The following is a 20054-nucleotide window of genomic DNA, read 5'->3' on the forward strand; positions in this document are numbered from 1 at the left end:
AGCATCTTGTCATGACTTCCCCTTCTGTTGTTCAAGCCGCTTCCCCTCAGTTTCAGCCCCTCTATGGTGGGTAATAGGAGTACTCTAGACTGTGATCCTTCACCTTGCTTTTGCAGGACCAAACCTCTGTGTATCCCTCAGCATGTACTCTTGCAGCCTGTAATGTGTCGGTCAGCAGCATTCCCTCACTGACATCTCCATGTGGTGAAAGACCAACAGGTTTCAGGCAGACCAAAGAGCATCTTTCATGGAGTTGATCTTCCAGCAGTTCGAGTTGTCCCATTCTGTATGCGCCCCCGGGAACAGCCTGTAAATCAGAGGGTCCTGTCACACTGCTGCTGTGGATGAATTGTAACAATTACCCATACATCCTTCTCCACACATTCTTAGCGAATCTACAAGAGGTGGGTGACTGTCTCCTCTCCACCACAGTCATCTCAGGGACAATGCGCGTTGTGGATGTTGATAAGGTTCTACAGGAAGGATCTGACTGGGAGGGATCCTCCAACCACCAGCCAGGCATGTTAGTGAGTACTAGCGATGAGGTTTCCACCAGATGACATGTCCTAAACTGTCTGCTCAGGTGACCATCCCACTGGATCCAGTGAGTCCTCGTCTCTCAGTGTCTGCACTACCTGATGAATCAAAAGCAGATTTTATTACAGAAAATATAATACTACAAAAAAAATTCTTTTGCCTGCTGTAAGATGGACTGTTGCCCAAACCCCCTCATGGAAAAGAGAGAGTGACCTCTTTCAAATCCCTGAACATAGAATAATACTATACAAGCCCTTCAGTCCTCAATGCGGGGCCAACCCATTTATTCCTTCCAAAAAAAGTTATAAACCCTCCCTACCCCATTACTCTCTATTTTCCTTTCATCCATGTGTCGTCTGAGAGTCTATTAAATGCCCCCAATGTTTCAGCCTCCACCATCATCCCTGGCAAGACATTCTAGGCACTCGCCCATGATGTCACCTCTGAACTTCCCTCCCTTAATTTGTACATGGTGTTTGCTGGTCCTGCCCTGAAAACCTGTGCTAGCGGTCCATCCTATCTATGCCCCTCATAATCTTATACACCACTATCAAGTCTCTCATCCTTCTACTCTCCAAAGTGAAAGTCCCAGCTCTGTTAACTTTGCCTCACAAGACTTCTTTCCCAATCCAGACAGCATCGTGGTAAATCTCTGAACCCTCTCCATAGCTTCCACATCCTTCCTACAATGAGGAATCAGAACAGAACACAATACTCTGCCTTACCAAAGATTTGTAGATTTGTAACATTACCTCTCTACTCCAGAATTCTGTCTCCTTATTAATGAATCCCAGCATCCCTGAGGCCTTCTTAACTATCCAATCAACCTGTGCGGTGACCTTGAGGGATGGTGGATATCAAGTCATCACCTTTAGTTATCATTCATTCCATGCTCGACAGTAAAGATGAGATAGCATTTCTCCAGGACCATGGAGAATATTTACATAAATATAAGTTAGAGTACGAGTTCAATTAAGACTTAATAGAAACAGTTCACAGTACCCTAACCCCAAATGTTCTGATGGCTTGAGGGAAGAAGCTGTTGCCCAATTTGGACTCAAAGGCCCTGAGTGCTGCAGTACCTCCTACCAGATGGCAGAAGGGAGAAAGTTTACTTGAGGGGTGCGTGGAGTCCTTCACAATATTTATTGCCAATTTCCTGAGATTACTATCCCTAAGGTCCTGCTTTTTAAACTTCTTTCCTTATAGTCCTTCAGGACCTCATCCCTACTCCTATCTATGTCATTGCTTCCCATACAGACCACAGCATCGTTGCTCGCCCTACCCTCCAGAATGTTATGAGCTCAACCAAAGACATCCCTGACTCTGGCACCTGGGAGGCAATATCCCATCCGCGAGCCTCAATCTTGTCCACAGAACCTCCTATTCACTTGTCAAACCTACAAGTCCCCAATCACTATCACTCTCCTCTTCTTCCCCTTCCCTTCTGGGCCAGAGACATGACCACCTCAACTTGTCCCCCTAACAGTATCTAAAACAGTATACTTGTTGAGGGGACAACCACTCTGCACTGTCTGCCTCTTCCCCTTCCCTCTCCTGACAATCACCCAGTTACCTGCCTCCTGACTTTTAGGCATGACTGCTTCCCTGAAACTCCTTTCTTTCGCAACCTCTGCCTCTCTTAAGATCTGCAGTTCATCCAGCTCCAAGTCCCTAACTTGGTTTGTCAGGAGCTGCAGCTGGATGCACCTTGTGCAGGTGTATTGATCAGAAACAAGCATGCTGTTTCTGACTGCCCACATCCTACAACCACAACACCCTATCTCCTGCCTCCATTACTGTGGTGGTACACCACCAGCCTACTGCAGGGGGCAACCTCTGCACCTGCAGAAGAACACATGAGGACAGGGCAATACCTGGCTGGCTGTCAATCAGCTGTCCTGAATGGACAAGCTCCACCCAGTTGGCTGTCAATCACCCTTTGGGAGAAAACTGGGTCCGGCCCTTTCGGAGTCAGTCTCAGAGCTTGGTTGAAGTGGAATAAAGACTGTAGAACAGACTTTATGTTTTATGAGTTTGCTTCTGTTCGATACCGCAGCGCAATTACCCACTCTAAAGTTCATGAAATTGGTTAAAGTAACTTACCAACTTTTTCTCTGTCAGGAATAAGCTTTTTCTCAGCACCTGTTCTCTGATCACCCCTCTTTAGCTATCCCTCCCTTTTATTTGTCCCTGCCAATAATCTCAATCCACAAATCCTTGCCTTTCCTCTGACTCACCTCTCTCTCTCCCATTTGTCTCCTCGACACACCTGCGATTCAAAAGTGACAAACTATATCCCAACGTGTCCAAAATCGACTTTTCATTAGACCTTTCCTCCTCCTTGCAGAACAGACAAGAGTAGGAGGGGTTCAAAGCAGTGTACCTGGAAAGTGTTCTGAGATATTTATATATATATCTTTGGCTTGGCTTCGCGGACGAAGATTTATGGAGGGGGTAAAAGTCCACGTCAGCTGCAGGCTCGATTGTGGCTGACAAGTCCGATGCGGGACAGGCAGACATGGTTGCAGCGGTTGCAGGGGAAAATTGGTTGGTTGGGGTTGGGTGTTGGGTTTTTCCTCCTTTGTCTTTTGTCAGTGAGGTGGCCTCTGAGGTCTTCTTCAAAGGAGGTTGCTGCCTACCGAACTGTGAGGCGCCAAGATGCACGGTTTGAGGCGATATCAGCCCACTGGCGGTGGTCAATATGGCAGGCACCAAGAGATTTCTTTAGGCAGTCCTTGTACCTCTTCTTTGGTGCACCTCTGTCATGGTGGCCAGTGGAGAGCTCGCCATATAACACGATCTTGGGAAGGCGATGGTCCTCCATTCTGGAGACGTGACCCACCCAGCGCAGCTGGATCTTCAGCAGCGTGGACTCGATGCTGTCGGCCTCTGCCATCTCGAGTACTTCGATGTTAGGGATGAAGTCGCTCCAATGAATTTTGAGGATGAAGCGGAGTCAATGCTGGTGGAAGCGTTCTAGGAGCCGTAGGTGATGCCGGTAGAGGACCCATGATTCGGAGCCGAACAGGAGTGTGGATATGACAACGGCTCTGTATATGCTAATCTTTGTGAGGTTTTTCAGTTGGTTGTTTTTCCAGACTCTTTTGTGTAGTCTTCCAAAGGCGCTATTTGCCTTTGAGAGTCTGTTGTCTATCTCATAGATTTAGGAGTTTAATATCTCCTGTGCTTTTGGTGGACAGCTGACATCTGTCAGAATGGTCCAGACCTTTGTTTCCTTTTCTGGGCAGCCCAGGGCCAGGGCTGATTGTGATCGGTTCCTCGTTTGCCCCCTTCAAAGATGGCGGCCGTCAGGCCGATCTGCAGTGACGGACATTCCTCTTGCCCAATAGGGGCAGGAGGCGGGGGTGTCGTCACGCGCGTGGGTGGCGACTCGAGTCCGTTTTGCCGGGAGGCTGCGCTCCGCCGCAAGTTCCAATGTTGTTGGTTTGCAACCCAGTTTAGAGGGGCCGAGCGAACGCAGGAATTTTAACAAGATGAAGACGAAGCAGGTAGGAGCGGGCTGTTTCTTCCTTCAGTGTCCTGTCGCCGCGAGTATCATTGCAACCTGTGGCTGGGCAGCTGAAGGGCTTGGCTTCAATAAGTTGGCTGCTTCCTGACTTTTTAAGGTGGGATCAAAAATAGATTGGAAATGCATTGCATTCCTTTTCATATCGCGACATTGGTACACACGACCGGCCCAAAGTATTGCTTGCAGACTGTGGGTGGCCTCGACAAGTCGGCCAAAGTCAGCAAGTGAGTCGCTCCAGTGGGTTGCCCTTCCCGACCAGGAGCAGCGGGCACGGGCTAGAAAGGCCACCCAAAGTTATTTTGGCACCGCCCAGAAGGATTGGTTGTTTGCAATTGGAGTCGGATGCCCAGCGGGCACGGGCACTGGCTAGAAAGGCCACCCAAGGTTATTTTGGCACCATCCAGAAGGATTGGTTGTTTGCAATTGGAGTCGGATGCCCAGCAGGCACATGCACTGGCTAGGAAGGCCACCCAAGGTTATTTTGGCACCACCCAGAAGGATTAGTTATTTGCAATTGAAATCGGATGCCCAGCGGGCACGGGCACTGGCTAGAAAGGCCACCCAAGGTTATTTTGGCACCATCCAGAAGGATTGGTTGTTTGCAATTGGAGTCGGATGCCCAGCAGGCACAGGCACTGGCTAGGAAGGCCACCCAAGGTTATTTTGGCACCACCCAGAAGGATTAGTTATTTGCAATTGAAATCGGATGCCCAGCGGGCACGGGCACTGGCTAGAAAGGCCACCCAAGGTTATTTTGGCACCGCCCAGAAGGATTGGTTGTTTGCAATTGGAGTCAGATGCCCAGCGGGCGCGGGCACTGGCTAGAAAGGCCACCCAAGGTTATTTTGGCACCATCCAGAAGGATTGGTTGTTTGCAATTGGAGTCGGATGCCCAGCAGGCACAGGCACTGGCTAGGAAGGCCACCCAAGGTTATTTTGGCACCACCCAGAAGGATGAGTTGTTTGCAATTGAAATCGGATGCCCAGCGGGCACAGGCACTGGCTAGGAAGGCCACCCAAGGTTATTTTGGCACCACCCAGAAGGATGAGTTGTTTGCAATTTAAGTCTGATGCCCAGAAGATGCCTACTCAACGTTGACGCGAAGTACTCGATTTATTTTGAGTTGGTGTTTTGGTCTTTGTATACCTGCGCCTATTTTGTTTTCAATGGTAGATAACGTCAAGAGTGTGCCTCAGTTCACCAAATAGAAGCTGTTAGAATATTTGCAGACAACTGCAAAGTTCATTGACACACAGTTGCAATGATGGGCAGAATCAGAATGGGTTTCCCTGTAGAAAGTGGAGTGTATCCTACCTTTTTCTTTCCACTCACATTCCACTTTAAGTAGTCCCTATGCCGTGTGCTCTGTGATTAGTAAGGGATTACTTAAAGGGGGGTGTGAGTGGGAAGGGAAGGTTGAGAACCACTGCCCAAGACCCAATTGTTAATGAAATATTTTGCTTGAGAAAAATGGTCATTGGCCCATTTCCTTTGGAGTTCTGAAACCGTGCACATAATGAGTCCATTAAGTATGATTAAAATAGAGATTTTTAAACTTTTTATTTCCACCCACATACCACCTTAAGCAATCCACAGAGCACCAACGGCATATGGACTACTTAAAGAGGTAAGTGAGTAGAAAGAAAAAAGGTTGAGAACCACTGAACGACACACTCACCTTTCTACAGGGAAGTCAATTCTGAATCCGCCCAGCCATTGAACACCATCATTGCAACTGTGTGTCAATGAACTTTGCAGATGTCTGTGAATATTCTAACAGCTTCTATTTGCTTAACTGAGACACACTCTTACCTACCATTGAAAACAAAATATGTGCAGGTATACAGACCAAAACACTTCAGACACAACTCAAAATAAAACTAGCACTTCACTGGCACCTCGCGCCAATGTTGAATAGGCATCTTCTGGACATCAGATTTAAATTGCAAACAACCAATCGTTCTGGATTGTGCCAAAATAAGTGGAATATGAGTGGAAAGAAAAAGGTAGAGAACCACTGGACAGTGTGTTCTGACTAAAGGTCAGTGACTAGTGGAGTTCTGCAGGTGTCTGTTCTGGGGCTCCTGTTCTTTGTGATTTTTATTAATGACCTAGATAAAGAAGTGGAAGGAGGGTTTGTGGATGATACAAAGGTTGAAGGAGTTGTAGGTGTTAGGTGTTGTAGCTTATAGACAGGATGCAGAATTGGGTGAAAAAGTGGAAGATAAGTGTGAGATAATGCATTTTGGAAGGTCAAGCCTGAGGGCTGAGTACTGGGTTGATGGTTGGATACTTAACACTGTGGAAGAACAGAAGGACCTTTGGGTCCAAATCCATACATCTCTCCAGGTTGCTGTGCAGGTTGATAGGATAAGAAGGCCTGTAGGTCGCTCGGCATCATTCATTGGGGGATTGAGCTCAAGAGTCAAGAGGTCATGTTGCAACTCTACAAATCTCTGGTGAGACCACACTTAGAATATTGTGTTCGGTTCTGGTCGCCTCATTACAAGAAAGATGGGGAAGCTATTGAGAGGGTGCAGAGGTTGTGTCTTATGAGGAAGAGCTGGGGCTTTTGTCTTTGGAACAAAGAAGGATGAGAGGTGACTTGATGGGGGTCTACAAGATTCTGGGAGGCATAGATAAGGTAGAGAGCCTGCCCGTTTTTCCCTGGTGTAGCAAACACTAGAGAAAGTATTGAAGGGAGGAAAGTTTAGTGGATACATTAGGGATTTTGTTTCCACAGAGTTGCAAGTGTCTGGAATGCTTTGTCAGCGGTGGTGGTGGAGGCTGAAATATTAGGGGCATTTTAGAAATTCTTAGACAGGCACAAGGATTGAAGAAAAATTGAGGGTTACGGGGTAGGGATGTTTTTTTTTTTGGTAAGAATATATAGGATGGCACAACATTAAGGGCCTGTATTCTTTTTTTCATATGCTCATCAATGTTCTTTTTCATTCCCATCTGGAAAAATTACAGTTCTGTACAAATAAACTTTAACTTTGTACTGAAGACTGATTGTGTTTCTCGAAAGGTTGAGGCCCAGGCAAGTTTTTCATTTTTATTTGCAACAAAAATAATCTGGTTGAATGCATGTAATTAACAAAGGAAAAGATCTGTCTGAAAATGATCTTGTGTATAGCTGTTGTGTGTACACAAAATAGTTGGTAATTGACATCAGGTTTTGAAGAGTCTGGAGTGAAACAAACATATGACCACAATTCATGCTTCAAGATTTTCGAGTGACATTTACAATTTTTAAAAAAATATTCTGTGGTCTCCAGTTTTTTTTTAACCCCTCTTGTTCTCTCCTATAGGTGCTAGGCTACAAGTAAGTGAAATTTTTGACAGGAAGAGAACTAGTAGATGTTAATGAATTAGGATTTCTACAAGCCATTTGACAAGGTTACAACTCAAAGTTTACTTCACAAGATAAGAGAATACAGGGTTGCTGGAAGCATTGAAAAGGGAATTGCTAAGTGGTTGAAAACTTAGCTGAATTCCTGATTACCTGGTTCTGCCCCATTCTGTGACCCCCTCCCTCTTTGACCTTGTAGAAAGCCTCTAACACCTTGACCTCTCCACGTCCTTTTGACGTGACCCCTGTACATTGTGAATAAAAGCCTGTAAATCAGTGACTCAATCTCAGCCTCTCAAGTTATTTATTGCGCGTCAACTTTATTCACAATTTTTTTGTTTTCATTGCCAATAATGGTCTAACTCCTGAAACCTGACAAGCTAGAAATCGACCCACCATTGCCTTTGAGGTCTTCCTACAAAACTCAGCCAATATCATGGCCACCGACACAAACAGACTGCATCTCCTCTTCTCCCAGGTTGGACCCCGAGTGTTCCCAATGATCAGGGACGCCACCACATACGTGTAAGCAATGGATATACTCAAGAGACAAAACAGGAAGAAAGTTAATGAGGTATACGCCAGGCACATGCTGGCCACCTGCAGACAGCGACCAGACGAATTGGGTGCCGAGTTCCTCCGGGCCCTATGTGGACTCAGGCGGGTGTGCAACTTCCAGGCAGTATCGGCCACCCAAAACATAGAAGACCTGATCCGGGACGCCTATATTGCAAGCATCAGGTCTGATTATGTGCGCCAGAGGTTACTCAAGCAAAGTACCTTAGCCTTAAAAGGGGCGATCGATCTTGCAAAGTCGCTGGAGATCGCCCTCCACAATGTGGAAGCATACTCTGTGAATGGGCCCACGTTGGAGATGGTAGACTAACACGACCTGCATGCCACCTTCCCATATCTGGACAATGTCAAGATCCGCAGCCATGACCTGCAAGACCGTGACATGAACCTCCAGAAATTCCTCACCACTGCCAAACACCCGAAACTGACTTACAATAAGGATATGTTTGTTTTCCGTACTACCCAAATGGTGATCCTTGGCCATCCATTCTCCATGGAGAATGGGACCATTGGCCCCAACCCTGACCCGACTGCATGCGGCCTCTACTTCCCCACAGCCTCAAGGCCCTGAAAAGGTGCCTGGGGTTCTTATTAAGCCCAGAGGGTTCCAAATTATATAGAAAAAGCCCGCCTCCTTATCAGGTCCACCTTCTTCCCCCGACAATGAAGCATGGGCAGCCTTTTGCCGCATAAAGAAGGACATTGCGAAAGTTGCAACGTATGGGGTGGATTAATCTTCCCCTTTCCAGGTGGAGAACGATTCATCCGATTTCGCCCTGGCTGCCACCCCATTGCCTTTTACTCCCGCACCATCCAGGGCCCTGAAGACTGACCCCTCCACAGAGAAGGCGGCTCAGGCGATAGTTGAGGCAGTATGGTATTGAAGGCATTACCTGGCTGGCAGACATTTTACCCTGCACACGGACCAATGGGGTGTGGCATTCATGTTCAATAAATAGCGGGGTAAGATAAAGAATGATAAAATTTTGAAGTGGAGGATCAAATTCTCCATTGACAATTATGACATCCTGTATCGGCCGGGGAAGTTCAATGAGCCCTCAGATACCTTGTCATAGGGACAAGTGGCAGGTGGATCACCTCAAAGCCCTCCATAATGACCTCTGCCACTTCGCTGCCACAGGATTTTTTTACTCTATCAAATCTCTGAATCTGGCATACACAGAGACATATCCAGGGACTGCAGGTTCTGTGTGGCGTGCAACTGGACAGTGCTCACCTGATTTTAAAAAAAAAAACACACACCCTTTCAAACACCTGAGCATGGACTTCAAGGGCCCCCCTTCTCTCCACCAACCACAATATATACGGTTATGGACAAGTATTTGCGGTTACCCTTTGCTATCCCCTGACATGACCAATATGACGGTCATTGGGGCCCTGTGCAACCTGTTCGGGTGCCTATCATACTTCCACAGTGACCGGGGGTCCTAGTTTATGAGCGAGCTGCACCAATTCCTGCTGGCCAGGGTTATTGCCACCATCAGGACCACGAGTTCTAACCCTTGGTGGGGGAGTCAGGTCGAGAGAGAGAATGGCACCGTGTGGAAGACCATCCTCCTTGCCCTAAAGTCCTGTCTCTCATTGGCAGGAGGTCCTTCCAGAGGCACTCCATGTCACTTGACCTCTGCTAAGTACTGCCACTAACGCTACCCCTCATGAAAGAACATTCACCTTCCCCAGGAAGTCCATGTTGGGGACCACCCTACCCTCCGGCTGATATCTCCAGGGCCGGTCTTGCTATGAAAACGTGTGAGTGGCCATAATACCAGCCCCCGGTTGAAAGGGTTCAGCTGCTCCACACGAATCCCCAATGTGTGTACTTGGTCAACCTGGATGGGCATGAGGAACTGGTCTCCATTCGGGACCTTGCGCACTCAGGGACCTTACCCATCAGGCAGCATCTCCCCTTCCACAGACACGCAATACATACCATTGCACCTTCCCCCTACCCCAAACACTCCAGCTGAGCTGTCATGCCCCCAGCAGGTCAACACAGTGCTGGAGGTTTGGGATGAGAAAGGAGCACTATCTGTCACCTAACAACCGGCACTCCACCAGTCAGTATGGAAGATCAAGCCACTCGACCAGATTAACCTGTAAGACTTTAAGGCCCACATTACCCCGCCGGACTTTTTTTTAAAAAAACAAGGCGTGAATGTGGTGAACTGCTGTATTCTTGATTACCCTGGTTCCACCCTGTTCTGTTATGGTACCTGTGGCCCCTCCCTCTTTGTCCTTGCATGAAGCCTCTCATACCCTGACCCTTCCCCAGATAGTCCTGGTCACAGCATTGGACAAGGTCTTTGTCTATTGTGAATAAAAGTCTCAGCATCTTAAATTATTTACTGTGTGTCACAAATGTTAGTTCCCAGATGGAGTATAGCATGAGAAAATGTAAGATTATCCCCTTGGAGGGAAGAAAGAAGAAGCAAATTGCTATTTAAAAGGAGTGGCAAAACAAAATGTTACAACAACATCTGAGGGTCCAAGAGCATGAAAAAACAAAAACTTGAGTGTAGGTACAGCAAGAAAATACACACTAATAGAATATTGACTGTGATCAAGGAAACAGTATAAAGCTAGGGAATTTTTGAGGCAACCTTACAACTTACTGGTGAGACTAATTAAGCATAGTGTACAGTTTTAGTGTCTATATTTAAAGAAGGATTTTTTAACATTGAAGCAGTACACAGTTGTTAACTAAACTGATTTCTGGGATAAAGGAGTTGATGCTATTTGATGATTTGGAATTCTTTAGCCTTGAAGGCTGTTATGGTGGAGTGAATGTATTCAAGATAGACAGGCATTTAAATTAATGGAGTTGGGATATGGTGAGAGTGAGAAAGTGGTGTGAGGCTAGGATTGAGTCTTTCATGATGAATGTAGTTATTTGTGGGGTGAGGGCTGGGTGGAATGGGAAGCAGGGATATATGCAAAATGTTTTTTTTAACTACATAGACAAATCATTAGTTATTGCCTTGTGTATTTCTCTGCTACAGTTGTAAAGTTCTGGTGAAAGCACGTCAACAAGCTATCTGCTTGTGTTTGTGAGCTATCCATTACAATCAAACCTTACCAAACCATTGAGCAGTGCCCACATATAAATAAATACTTCACAGTATGAATCACTGGGGAGTGATTGTGAAGGAGATTACAATTTGACGTGCATTTCTTTCCCATAGTCCAGGATAATTATAGCCTCCAACTGCAGAACAATTAACTCAGCAGATCAGGGGATTCAAAGAAACAGGGTGAGCATTTGTGTATCTGTAAATTTGCACATTGTATGCACAGAACAGATAATCCTTTTTTTTTCCAAACACTCTTATTATAGCATAGTGAAAATTTAAAAGATTATGGATCTGAACCACCAACCAACCCTATTCTGTTCAATGTTACAAAATAATTAATAATTATCTTTGAGTCGCTTGGTGATTTTTCTCAATTTTGAGGCTTCTCAACTCTAATGCCATCATGTAGAAATCTCTGTGTATGGATGATTCTTTGCCACCGAAAATCCTTCTGTTGCTTAACAATGATTAGGGGGAGCCAGGGTAAGATGGCACATACCAATTTGTAACATTTATCCACCTACATTTGTGCTGAGGTGTCGGCCCAAGCCTTGGGATTGCATTTCAACATTCTCATTGTTTTTGTGGTAAAAATACAAAATGCTGGAGAACCTCAGCAGATCAAATAGTGTCCTATGTGTAGCAAAGACAAAGATACATAACTTTGATGAAGGGCTCAAGCCCGAAACATCAGTTATTTATCTTTACCTTTGCTACATAAAGGATACTGTTTGACCTGCTGAGTCTCTCCAGTATTTTGTGCTTTTACTTCAACCACGGTGTCTACAGAATTTTGTGATTTATTTCATTGTTTGTGGCATTGGCAAGGACTTGTACAGAGCCGTTGTGCTCTAAATCCTACCTTTTTGAAGAATGATTGGTTAATAGTGGAACTGATTCTTGGAACAATAAGCCTTTCCATGAAATTAAAAATTGTGCAGAGCAATGTTTGTAATTCACAGGATCATCTTTCAGTTTTCTTTGCTTTTAACTGGATCATCACTTTTGCCACATGTTGTCTCATATTTGAGAAGATTTCCAGGTGGCATTTTATCACCACTGACCCAATATAGCGAAAAGTGTGGGTGGAATGCCGGTTTTCCTCACAACCGTTCTCTTCATGCTGCTGGGTCAACGTCCAGTTGTTCAAGAATAAAGTGGTTTGAGTTTGTCTCCAGAAACAAGTAACCATTCATTAATTGTGTAGTTTTAGTTCAATCTCACTGAAGTATTAAAATACTAATTTTGTTTCTTATTTCTGAAGATGTATTCCAAGATAATTAACAAAACTCTGAATGAGATAATCTGATGAATTTTGAGGAAATATGTTCTTGTATCGATGTTTGATGTTTATTAAAATAGTTGCAATTGCAAAAAGATTTAACAATACAATTGATGCGATTGAACTGCTGGAATCTCATTGCGTTGCATTGGCAATTCATTGTGCTCTAACATGATTGAATTCTGATGAAAGATAGCCAATGCTTTCTAGGTAGTGGCAGAATGAAAGTGAAACACAAAACTCTGCAGACACTGTGGTTGAACCACAATTCTGGGGAAACTCAGCAGGTCAGTGTTACTTTATATAGCAAACTTAAAGATACGTAACTAATGTTTCTGGCTTGAGCCCTTGATCAAGGCTGAGTTTCTCCAGCATTGTGTTTTTACTTCAACCACAGTGTCTGCAATCTTTTGTGTTTTACTACCAGTGGCAGAATGAAAGACTATTTATTGAAATGACAATACTTGATCATTAATATGAATTTGGAGGTTGTAAAGTGCCTACATTTCAATTGGAGTGAAAGTATACTATTTTCAATAAACGTAAGCCCAGGACCAGGGAAAGCACCCAAAACTGAGAATTCAAGATCTCAGATGAGTAGAAGTAATTACTTTTGCTACATCTCTCCATTTGAAAGTTGTTACAAAAGATCAAATTTTTCATTTTGAGTGGTATTGTAAAATTACCAGTGGGACAGCTGGCCAAAGCTTGCACATCCTCTGATCTCAAAGTCTCCACGAGGAAAAATGTGTTTGATGGAATAAAAAGTTTAAAGATGTATATGACAAGCTGAGAAAGTTTAAAATACAGACTCGATTGTGAGCAATTCATGCTCACTTCTATTGTCCTGTTTATTCTTTTATTGACAAGAACATTGTTGCAGCTTTCAACCAAATGTTTTTGAATGTTTATAGTTTAAGGAGGATCTGTATTCATTTCCTATTGTATTTTGAGCTGGCAAAATGTAAACCAATGCATATACTCAAGTTGATTTCAGTTCCCAAGGATTACAAAACCAATTCATGATCTTTTTTTTAATCCTTGATCACAAACCTACAAAAAGGCATGGCACCTGTTAAATGCTGTTAATGTCCAAATGAGGAATTGAAAGAATTGCACGTCATCAATGCCATAACAGATGCCAATGACTGTTGAATGGACCATCATATTATCTGTTTGATAACTTTATTAGTTTGGCCCCAAAACAGTGGCAACGACAAAATCGATGCCTGAAGAAAATCATTGTGTTGGGGTCTCAGTGGCTCTGAAACTAATATTGAAAAGTCTGGATAGAATGGGAATGGAAAGGGTTTCCTGTGGTGGGAGAGTCCAGGACTAGACAGCAGAGCCACAGAATAAAGAGACAACACTTTAGAACAGTGTTCAGGAGTCATTTCCTTTGCCAGCGGGTGATGAATTCATTGCCACAGACAGCTGTAGAGGCTGTCATTTGGTGTATTTAAAGCAGAGGTTGATAAATTCCTGATTACTAAGGAGGTCAAAGGTTTCAGGCAAAAGTATGTAGTTGAGAGAAAAATACGTCAGCCACAATTCAAATGGTGGAGCAGATTCGATCAGCTAATTCTGTCCCTTTGGATTATAATCTTGTGTCTCAAGTATTCTGTATAGAAAACCTTGTCAGACAGTATCTAACTGACATACTAACAGTTTCCAATCAAAAAGAACTGTAATGTGTCCATAATGTCTAGACTTACCTGAAATTACTGGCAGCTGGAAGGAACAATGAGAAGATCATCTGAAACATGATTATGTCCTTTTACAAGAGTATATTTATTCCATTCCTCAGCAAATTTCATAGAGGCTTGCCACTGCTGTGTCTGACAATAAATTACAAAGGCCTTGTGCCAACTGAAATGAGGCAATGCAATGTGACTGTACAGTCTCTTCGCTGGATTTCTGAAACCTGGTAGGAAGGAACGCAAGGCACACATCTCAACCTTGAAAGAAGAGAACGTGCCTGGGGAACCGAGAGAATTGGGTGTGTGGCGAAAAGCCAACTATAAACCATACCGGCATAAAGATACAGCATCTTTATTGAAAGGGATGCAAAATAAGATAAAATGAATAGAAGAGTACCGATCGATTTACTTGTACCAATTTGTTGACCTTTAGTTACACTGAGATGTCTTCCTGTAGAGCAGGGGTGTCAAACTCAAATGCACGGAGGGCCAAAATTAAAAGCTTGGACTAAGTCGAGGGCTGAACTAAATATTTATTGAAAATTTTCAACAGCATCTGCATGTTTTCTCTTCTTTCAACATATGTAATGTTGAACTTTAGGATATAACTTTAGGAGGATAATGTTACAGGTCAGGAGTAGGTAGCTCAAGTTCACCCTTTGCTTGACCTGAGGGAAACATATTTGGTCCCTGTGGAGATGTAGTCAGCATTCACAGGCTGTGTCCATTTTGGCCTGCATCAGGACTCAGCATTTCCTGCTCACTCCTCAGGCTCTAGGCCTCTATTCACCCTCGACCCACCATCCCTCTACCTGACCAATCCTTTACCCAACCTCTACTCACCCCTCACTCCACTCGCTCTGCCTCTACCCACCCCATCCTATACACGCCCCTCTACTGCCTCTCCCCTCAACCTGTTCCTCCCTCTACCCGTCTCTCACCCTCTAATCACCCCTCCCCTACTCGCCCTGTCCCTCCCCTTTTACCTCTCCCCTATCCACCCCTTGTTCTACTCATCCCTCCCTCTAACTGCCCCTCGCACCACCATAACTTCCCCTGCCCATTACTCCTCACCTACACCCTCTGCCCACCCCTGCTTACCCACCCACTCAGGCCCAGCGCACTGCCGATCAGCCTTTGCGGAACAGCGGGGGCCGAGCACAGCCTGCCATGTCCGTCGCGCCGACAGGAAATCACAGGCGCTCGCCAATCCGCCGCACCGCTCGACAGGTGGGAGAAGTGACTGGTTGTGCGGGGAACCTTCCAACTGGCTTGCCGGCTGATGACATCGGCAGACTTCTCGTGTTACAATTTTGTTTTCCCCATTCTCAAAGTTTGCACGGTCAACCTGCAACACTCTTGCTCCCTCCGCGTCCCGTGGATCTGATGCCTGGGTGTTGTTAGGATTCCCAGCAGAAGGTTTGTGGAACTTTACCATTCTGGATTCCTTTTTGAGAATATTCTGGCCCTCTTTTAAGGGGGGTGGTTTTAGGGGGGGAAGGGATAGTTAGGGGGTGGGGAAGGATGTGCAATGAAGGGGGAGGATGGTGGGGGTGACATTACCAAAAAACAGCATCGGCTCTCGCTGCAGGGCGGGCCACCTCTAATACATTTTTGAAATGATCTTGCGGGCCAAATATAATTATATCGGCCCGTGGGCCAGAGTTTGACATGTGAGCTGTAGAGTATCTATTCTTCAACTTACGCTTTCAATCATATTATTTTGAAACCTTATTATGTGATATTTTCTTCATTATAACTTTGTTCAAACTCAAAAGTACAAAATATCATTGGGATTTTGTTTCCAACTTCCTGTTGATACACGTTATACATTGCCATATGTATTTGCAAATAATAATAAAGTGCACAATAAGTTATTTGACACTTGAGTGTAATTATTCGGACGGCGGCAGAAAATAGGACAAGACATGTAATTATTGAATTGAGTGGGAGATAAAGTTCAAAAAGTTGGCTCTACAGTAAAACTTACACAATCCTACAATCTTGGGATGTCAGTTTTCAGACTATTGGATGTTATTTTCAACATTTTTAATTTAGGTTATAATACTATGTAACAATTTTTTAAAAATCCATGACATTGAAGGGAACACAGTAACCAGGCATGTGAGTCAAAAGAGATCCTGGGAGCTGGGCTCTGGTAAGTGTGAAAAGGAGCTCATGAACACAGACCAGGCTACGGAAGGAGGATCATGGGAACCTGACCCAGTGAGTTGAAAGGGAAAATGTTACCAGGTGAACCAAATGATAAGGATTTCTAAATGATTGGAGAGTGGCCTATCGGGTTTTACTGTCACCTGAAACTGAACTGCTTGAAGAATTTAATGTTTGGAAAAGAGAATCTTTGTGTGGCCCCTGATAGAGATGTCTTACAAGATGGACTATACAGAATTGGGATACAATTTTATTGTACACCGTATTATCAGTTGTTGCTTCCTTGTGTTTTGACATTTTGAGTGTATTTTTGTAAATGTACTAGTTAAAATTGATTATAACTGCAATAATATCTAACCCACATCTTGTTTAAGGTTGGAGTCCGGCGTTCTGCACGTCTGAGGAACAAGGAGCTTTGTGCAGCAGCGGCAAATGCCTCAAAACAGGACCTCGACGATGGTGGCTCAACACCCAAGACTCCCAGGGTAAGAAAAATGACAAATCCTTCTTCTGGAAACTTTTACATGTACACCCAGAGGAAACCGATTTAAAGTTGAAGAGTTTGCTAGCTGGTGGTGCAGCCATCAATAAGAGAATGAAGAAAATAATACACAAGAGGTCAAAAATTAGGGATCACAAAGAATACGGAGAGTTGACGTCAGAATCAGTATTTATTGTCATGTTATGGTTTTACAGCAGCATCACGGTGCAAATATTGCAATAAATTATATTCTTAAATGAATAAATTAGTAAAAAAAAAAAGAAAGTGAGGCAGTTTCTGTGGTTCATTGTCCATTCAGGGATTTGATGGCAGAGCAGAAGAAGCTGTCCTTGTGTCTCTGGGTATTCATCTGCAGACTCCTTCCCGATGGTAGCAGTATGGAGGGCTCCTTCCCGATGGTAGCAGTATGGAGGGCTCCTTCCCGATGGTAGCAGTATGGAGGGCTCCTTCCCGATGGTAGCAGTATGGAGGGCTCCTTCCCGATGGTAGCAGTATGGAGGGCTCCTTCCCGATGGTAGCAGTATGGAGGGCTCCTTCCCGATGGTAGCAGTATGGAGGGCTCCTTCCCGATGGTAGCAGTATGGAGGGCTCCTTCCCGATGGTAGCAGTATGGAGGGCTCCTTCCCGATGGTAGCAGTATGGAGGGCTCCTTCCCGATGGTAGCAGTATGGAGGGCTCCTTCCCGATGGTAGCAGTATGGAGGGCTCCTTCCCGATGGTAGCAGTATGGAGGGCTCCTTCCCGATGGTAGCAGTATGGAGGGCTCCTTCCCGATGGTAGCAGTATGGAGGGCTCCTTCCCGATGGTAGCAGTATGGAGGGCTCCTTCCCGATGGTAGCAGTATGGAGGGCTCCTTCCCGATGGTAGCAGTATGGAGGGCTCCTTCCCGATGGTAGCAGTATGGAGGGCTCCTTCCCGATGGTAGCAGTATGGAGGGCTCCTTCCCGATGGTAGCAGTATGGAGGGCTCCTTCCCGATGGTAGCAGTATGGAGGGCTCCTTCCCGATGGTAGCAGTATGGAGGGCTCCTTCCCGATGGTAGCAGTATGGAGGGCTCCTTCCCGATGGTAGCAGTATGGAGGGCTCCTTCCCGATGGTAGCAGTATGGAGGGCTCCTTCCCGATGGTAGCAGTATGGAGGGCTCCTTCCCGATGGTAGCAGTATGGAGGGCTCCTTCCCGATGGTAGCAGTATGGAGGGCTCCTTCCCGATGGTAGCAGTATGGAGGGCTCCTTCCCGATGGTAGCAGTATGGAGGGCTCCTTCCCGATGGTAGCAGTATGGAGGGCTCCTTCCCGATGGTAGCAGTATGGAGGGCTCCTTCCCGATGGTAGCAGTATGGAGGGCTCCTTCCCGATGGTAGCAGTATGGAGGGCTCCTTCCCGATGGTAGCAGTATGGAGGGCTCCTTCCCGATGGTAGCAGTATGGAGGGCTCCTTCCCGATGGTAGCAGTATGGAGGGCTCCTTCCCGATGGTAGCAGTATGGAGGGCTCCTTCCCGATGGTAGCAGTATGGAGGGCTCCTTCCCGATGGTAGCAGTATGGAGGGCTCCTTCCCGATGGTAGCAGTATGGAGGGCTCCTTCCCGATGGTAGCAGTATGGAGGGCTCCTTCCCGATGGTAGCAGTATGGAGGGCTCCTTCCCGATGGTAGCAGTATGGAGGGCTCCTTCCCGATGGTAGCAGTATGGAGGGCTCCTTCCCGATGGTAGCAGTATGGAGGGCTCCTTCCCGATGGTAGCAGTATGGAGGGCTCCTTCCCGATGGTAGCAGTATGGAGGGCTCCTTCCCGATGGTAGCAGTATGGAGGGCTCCTTCCCGATGGTAGCAGTATGGAGGGCTCCTTCCCGATGGTAGCAGTATGGAGGGCTCCTTCCCGATGGTAGCAGTATGGAGGGCTCCTTCCCGATGGTAGCAGTATGGAGGGCTCCTTCCCGATGGTAGCAGTATGGAGGGCTCCTTCCCGATGGTAGCAGTATGGAGGGCTCCTTCCCGATGGTAGCAGTATGGAGGGCTCCTTCCCGATGGTAGCAGTATGGAGGGCAGCCTGGGTGGTGAGGGTCCTTGATGAAAGAAGCTGCTTTCTTAAAACACCACCTCTTGTTGATGTCATCAGTGGAGACTGATGCCCATGATAGTGTTGACCGAGTTCACAACTCCCCATATTTTTTTTTTCTTGTCCTGTGCATTAGCACATCCATACCAGACAGTGATGCAGCCAATCAGAATGGTCGCCACTATACACCTGTAGAAATTTGTAAGAGTCTTTGGTGATATACCAAATCTCCTCAAATTCCTCACCAAGTATAGCCACTGGCGAGTCTCTTCATGCTTGCATCAACATGGAGGCCCCAGGACAGATCTTCAAAACACTTCCCCCTTCATGAGGAGTGGTTCCTGTTCTCCTGATTTCTCCCTCCTGAAGTCTACAATTAGCTCCTTGGTTTTGCTAATGTTGAGTGGAAGGTTATTGTTGTGGCACCACTCAACAAGTTGATCTATCTCCCTCGTGTACGCTTTCACATCGCCGTCTGTGATTCTGCCGACAACCGTGGTGTCATCGGCATATTTGTTGATGACATTTGATTTGTGTTCAGTCGCACAGTCATGGGTGTATAGTGAGTGGAGTAGTGGGCTACGTGTCCATCTTTGAGGTGCACCTGTGTTGATCCTCGGTGAAGATGAGGTATTAAAGGAATTGCCAGAGGCAAATTGTAACAAGGGCATGAGGGATCTGAACGCAAGGATGACAATGTACTGGCGCAGCAGTCTCAATCCAGAGTCAAAAACAAACCTGTCTTTGTCCTCCCCATTGTCACTCCACATGGTCTGCATTTCTTCTTGGAAAGCAATGTGTTACTATCTCTTCAACGGTGCAGTATCTGAATTGAAATCTATTGATTTATGCATCCCCAAGTCCTTGAGTTTCCCTTTTGGAAAAACATAACAGAAGGCAGGTGTTCAGCTGGGTTTCCTGTTCGTTGTTGATATGGAACAAGCATGGTTCAGTCACAGCAGTGAAATCAGTACTGTGTGCAGATTGTATTAACTGGATCTCCATACATTACAAGTCTTGCCATGCCAAATGGGAAAATCCACATCAAAAATGTGCATTCGTTGTTTACGATTGCAATTAAAAGAAAATGGTCACCTATAACATCAAAAGATAATCTACCTGTCCAATTTCATGGTTTAAGTGATCTAATGCTTGAATGGTAATAGTAAAAACACAATGCTGTAGAAACTCAGCAGGTCAGACAGTGAAGTTTATATAGTATAGAAATAAATAATCCAATCTTTATTTATCGCA

At 45.5% G+C, this 20054-nt stretch overlaps 1 protein-coding gene across 1 annotated transcript in view; it reads left to right on the forward strand.

Annotated features, from left to right (window-relative positions):
• Positions 1 to 446: 446 nt before the first annotated feature.
• The window catches only part of c2h1orf174 (chromosome 2 C1orf174 homolog), a 40162-nt gene continuing 20554 nt past the window's right edge, over positions 447 to 20054 (forward strand). Inside the window, exons 1-3 of the mRNA XM_069915577.1 lie at positions 447 to 527; positions 3891 to 4049; positions 16622 to 16732. Coding sequence (XP_069771678.1) covers positions 447 to 527; positions 3891 to 4049; positions 16622 to 16732 — 351 coding nt within the window. The remainder of the gene's footprint in view (positions 528 to 3890; positions 4050 to 16621; positions 16733 to 20054) is intronic.

Source organism: Narcine bancroftii, chromosome 2 (assembly GCF_036971445.1).
Source record: "Narcine bancroftii isolate sNarBan1 chromosome 2, sNarBan1.hap1, whole genome shotgun sequence".
Taxonomy (NCBI): Eukaryota; Metazoa; Chordata; class Chondrichthyes; order Torpediniformes; family Narcinidae; genus Narcine; species Narcine bancroftii.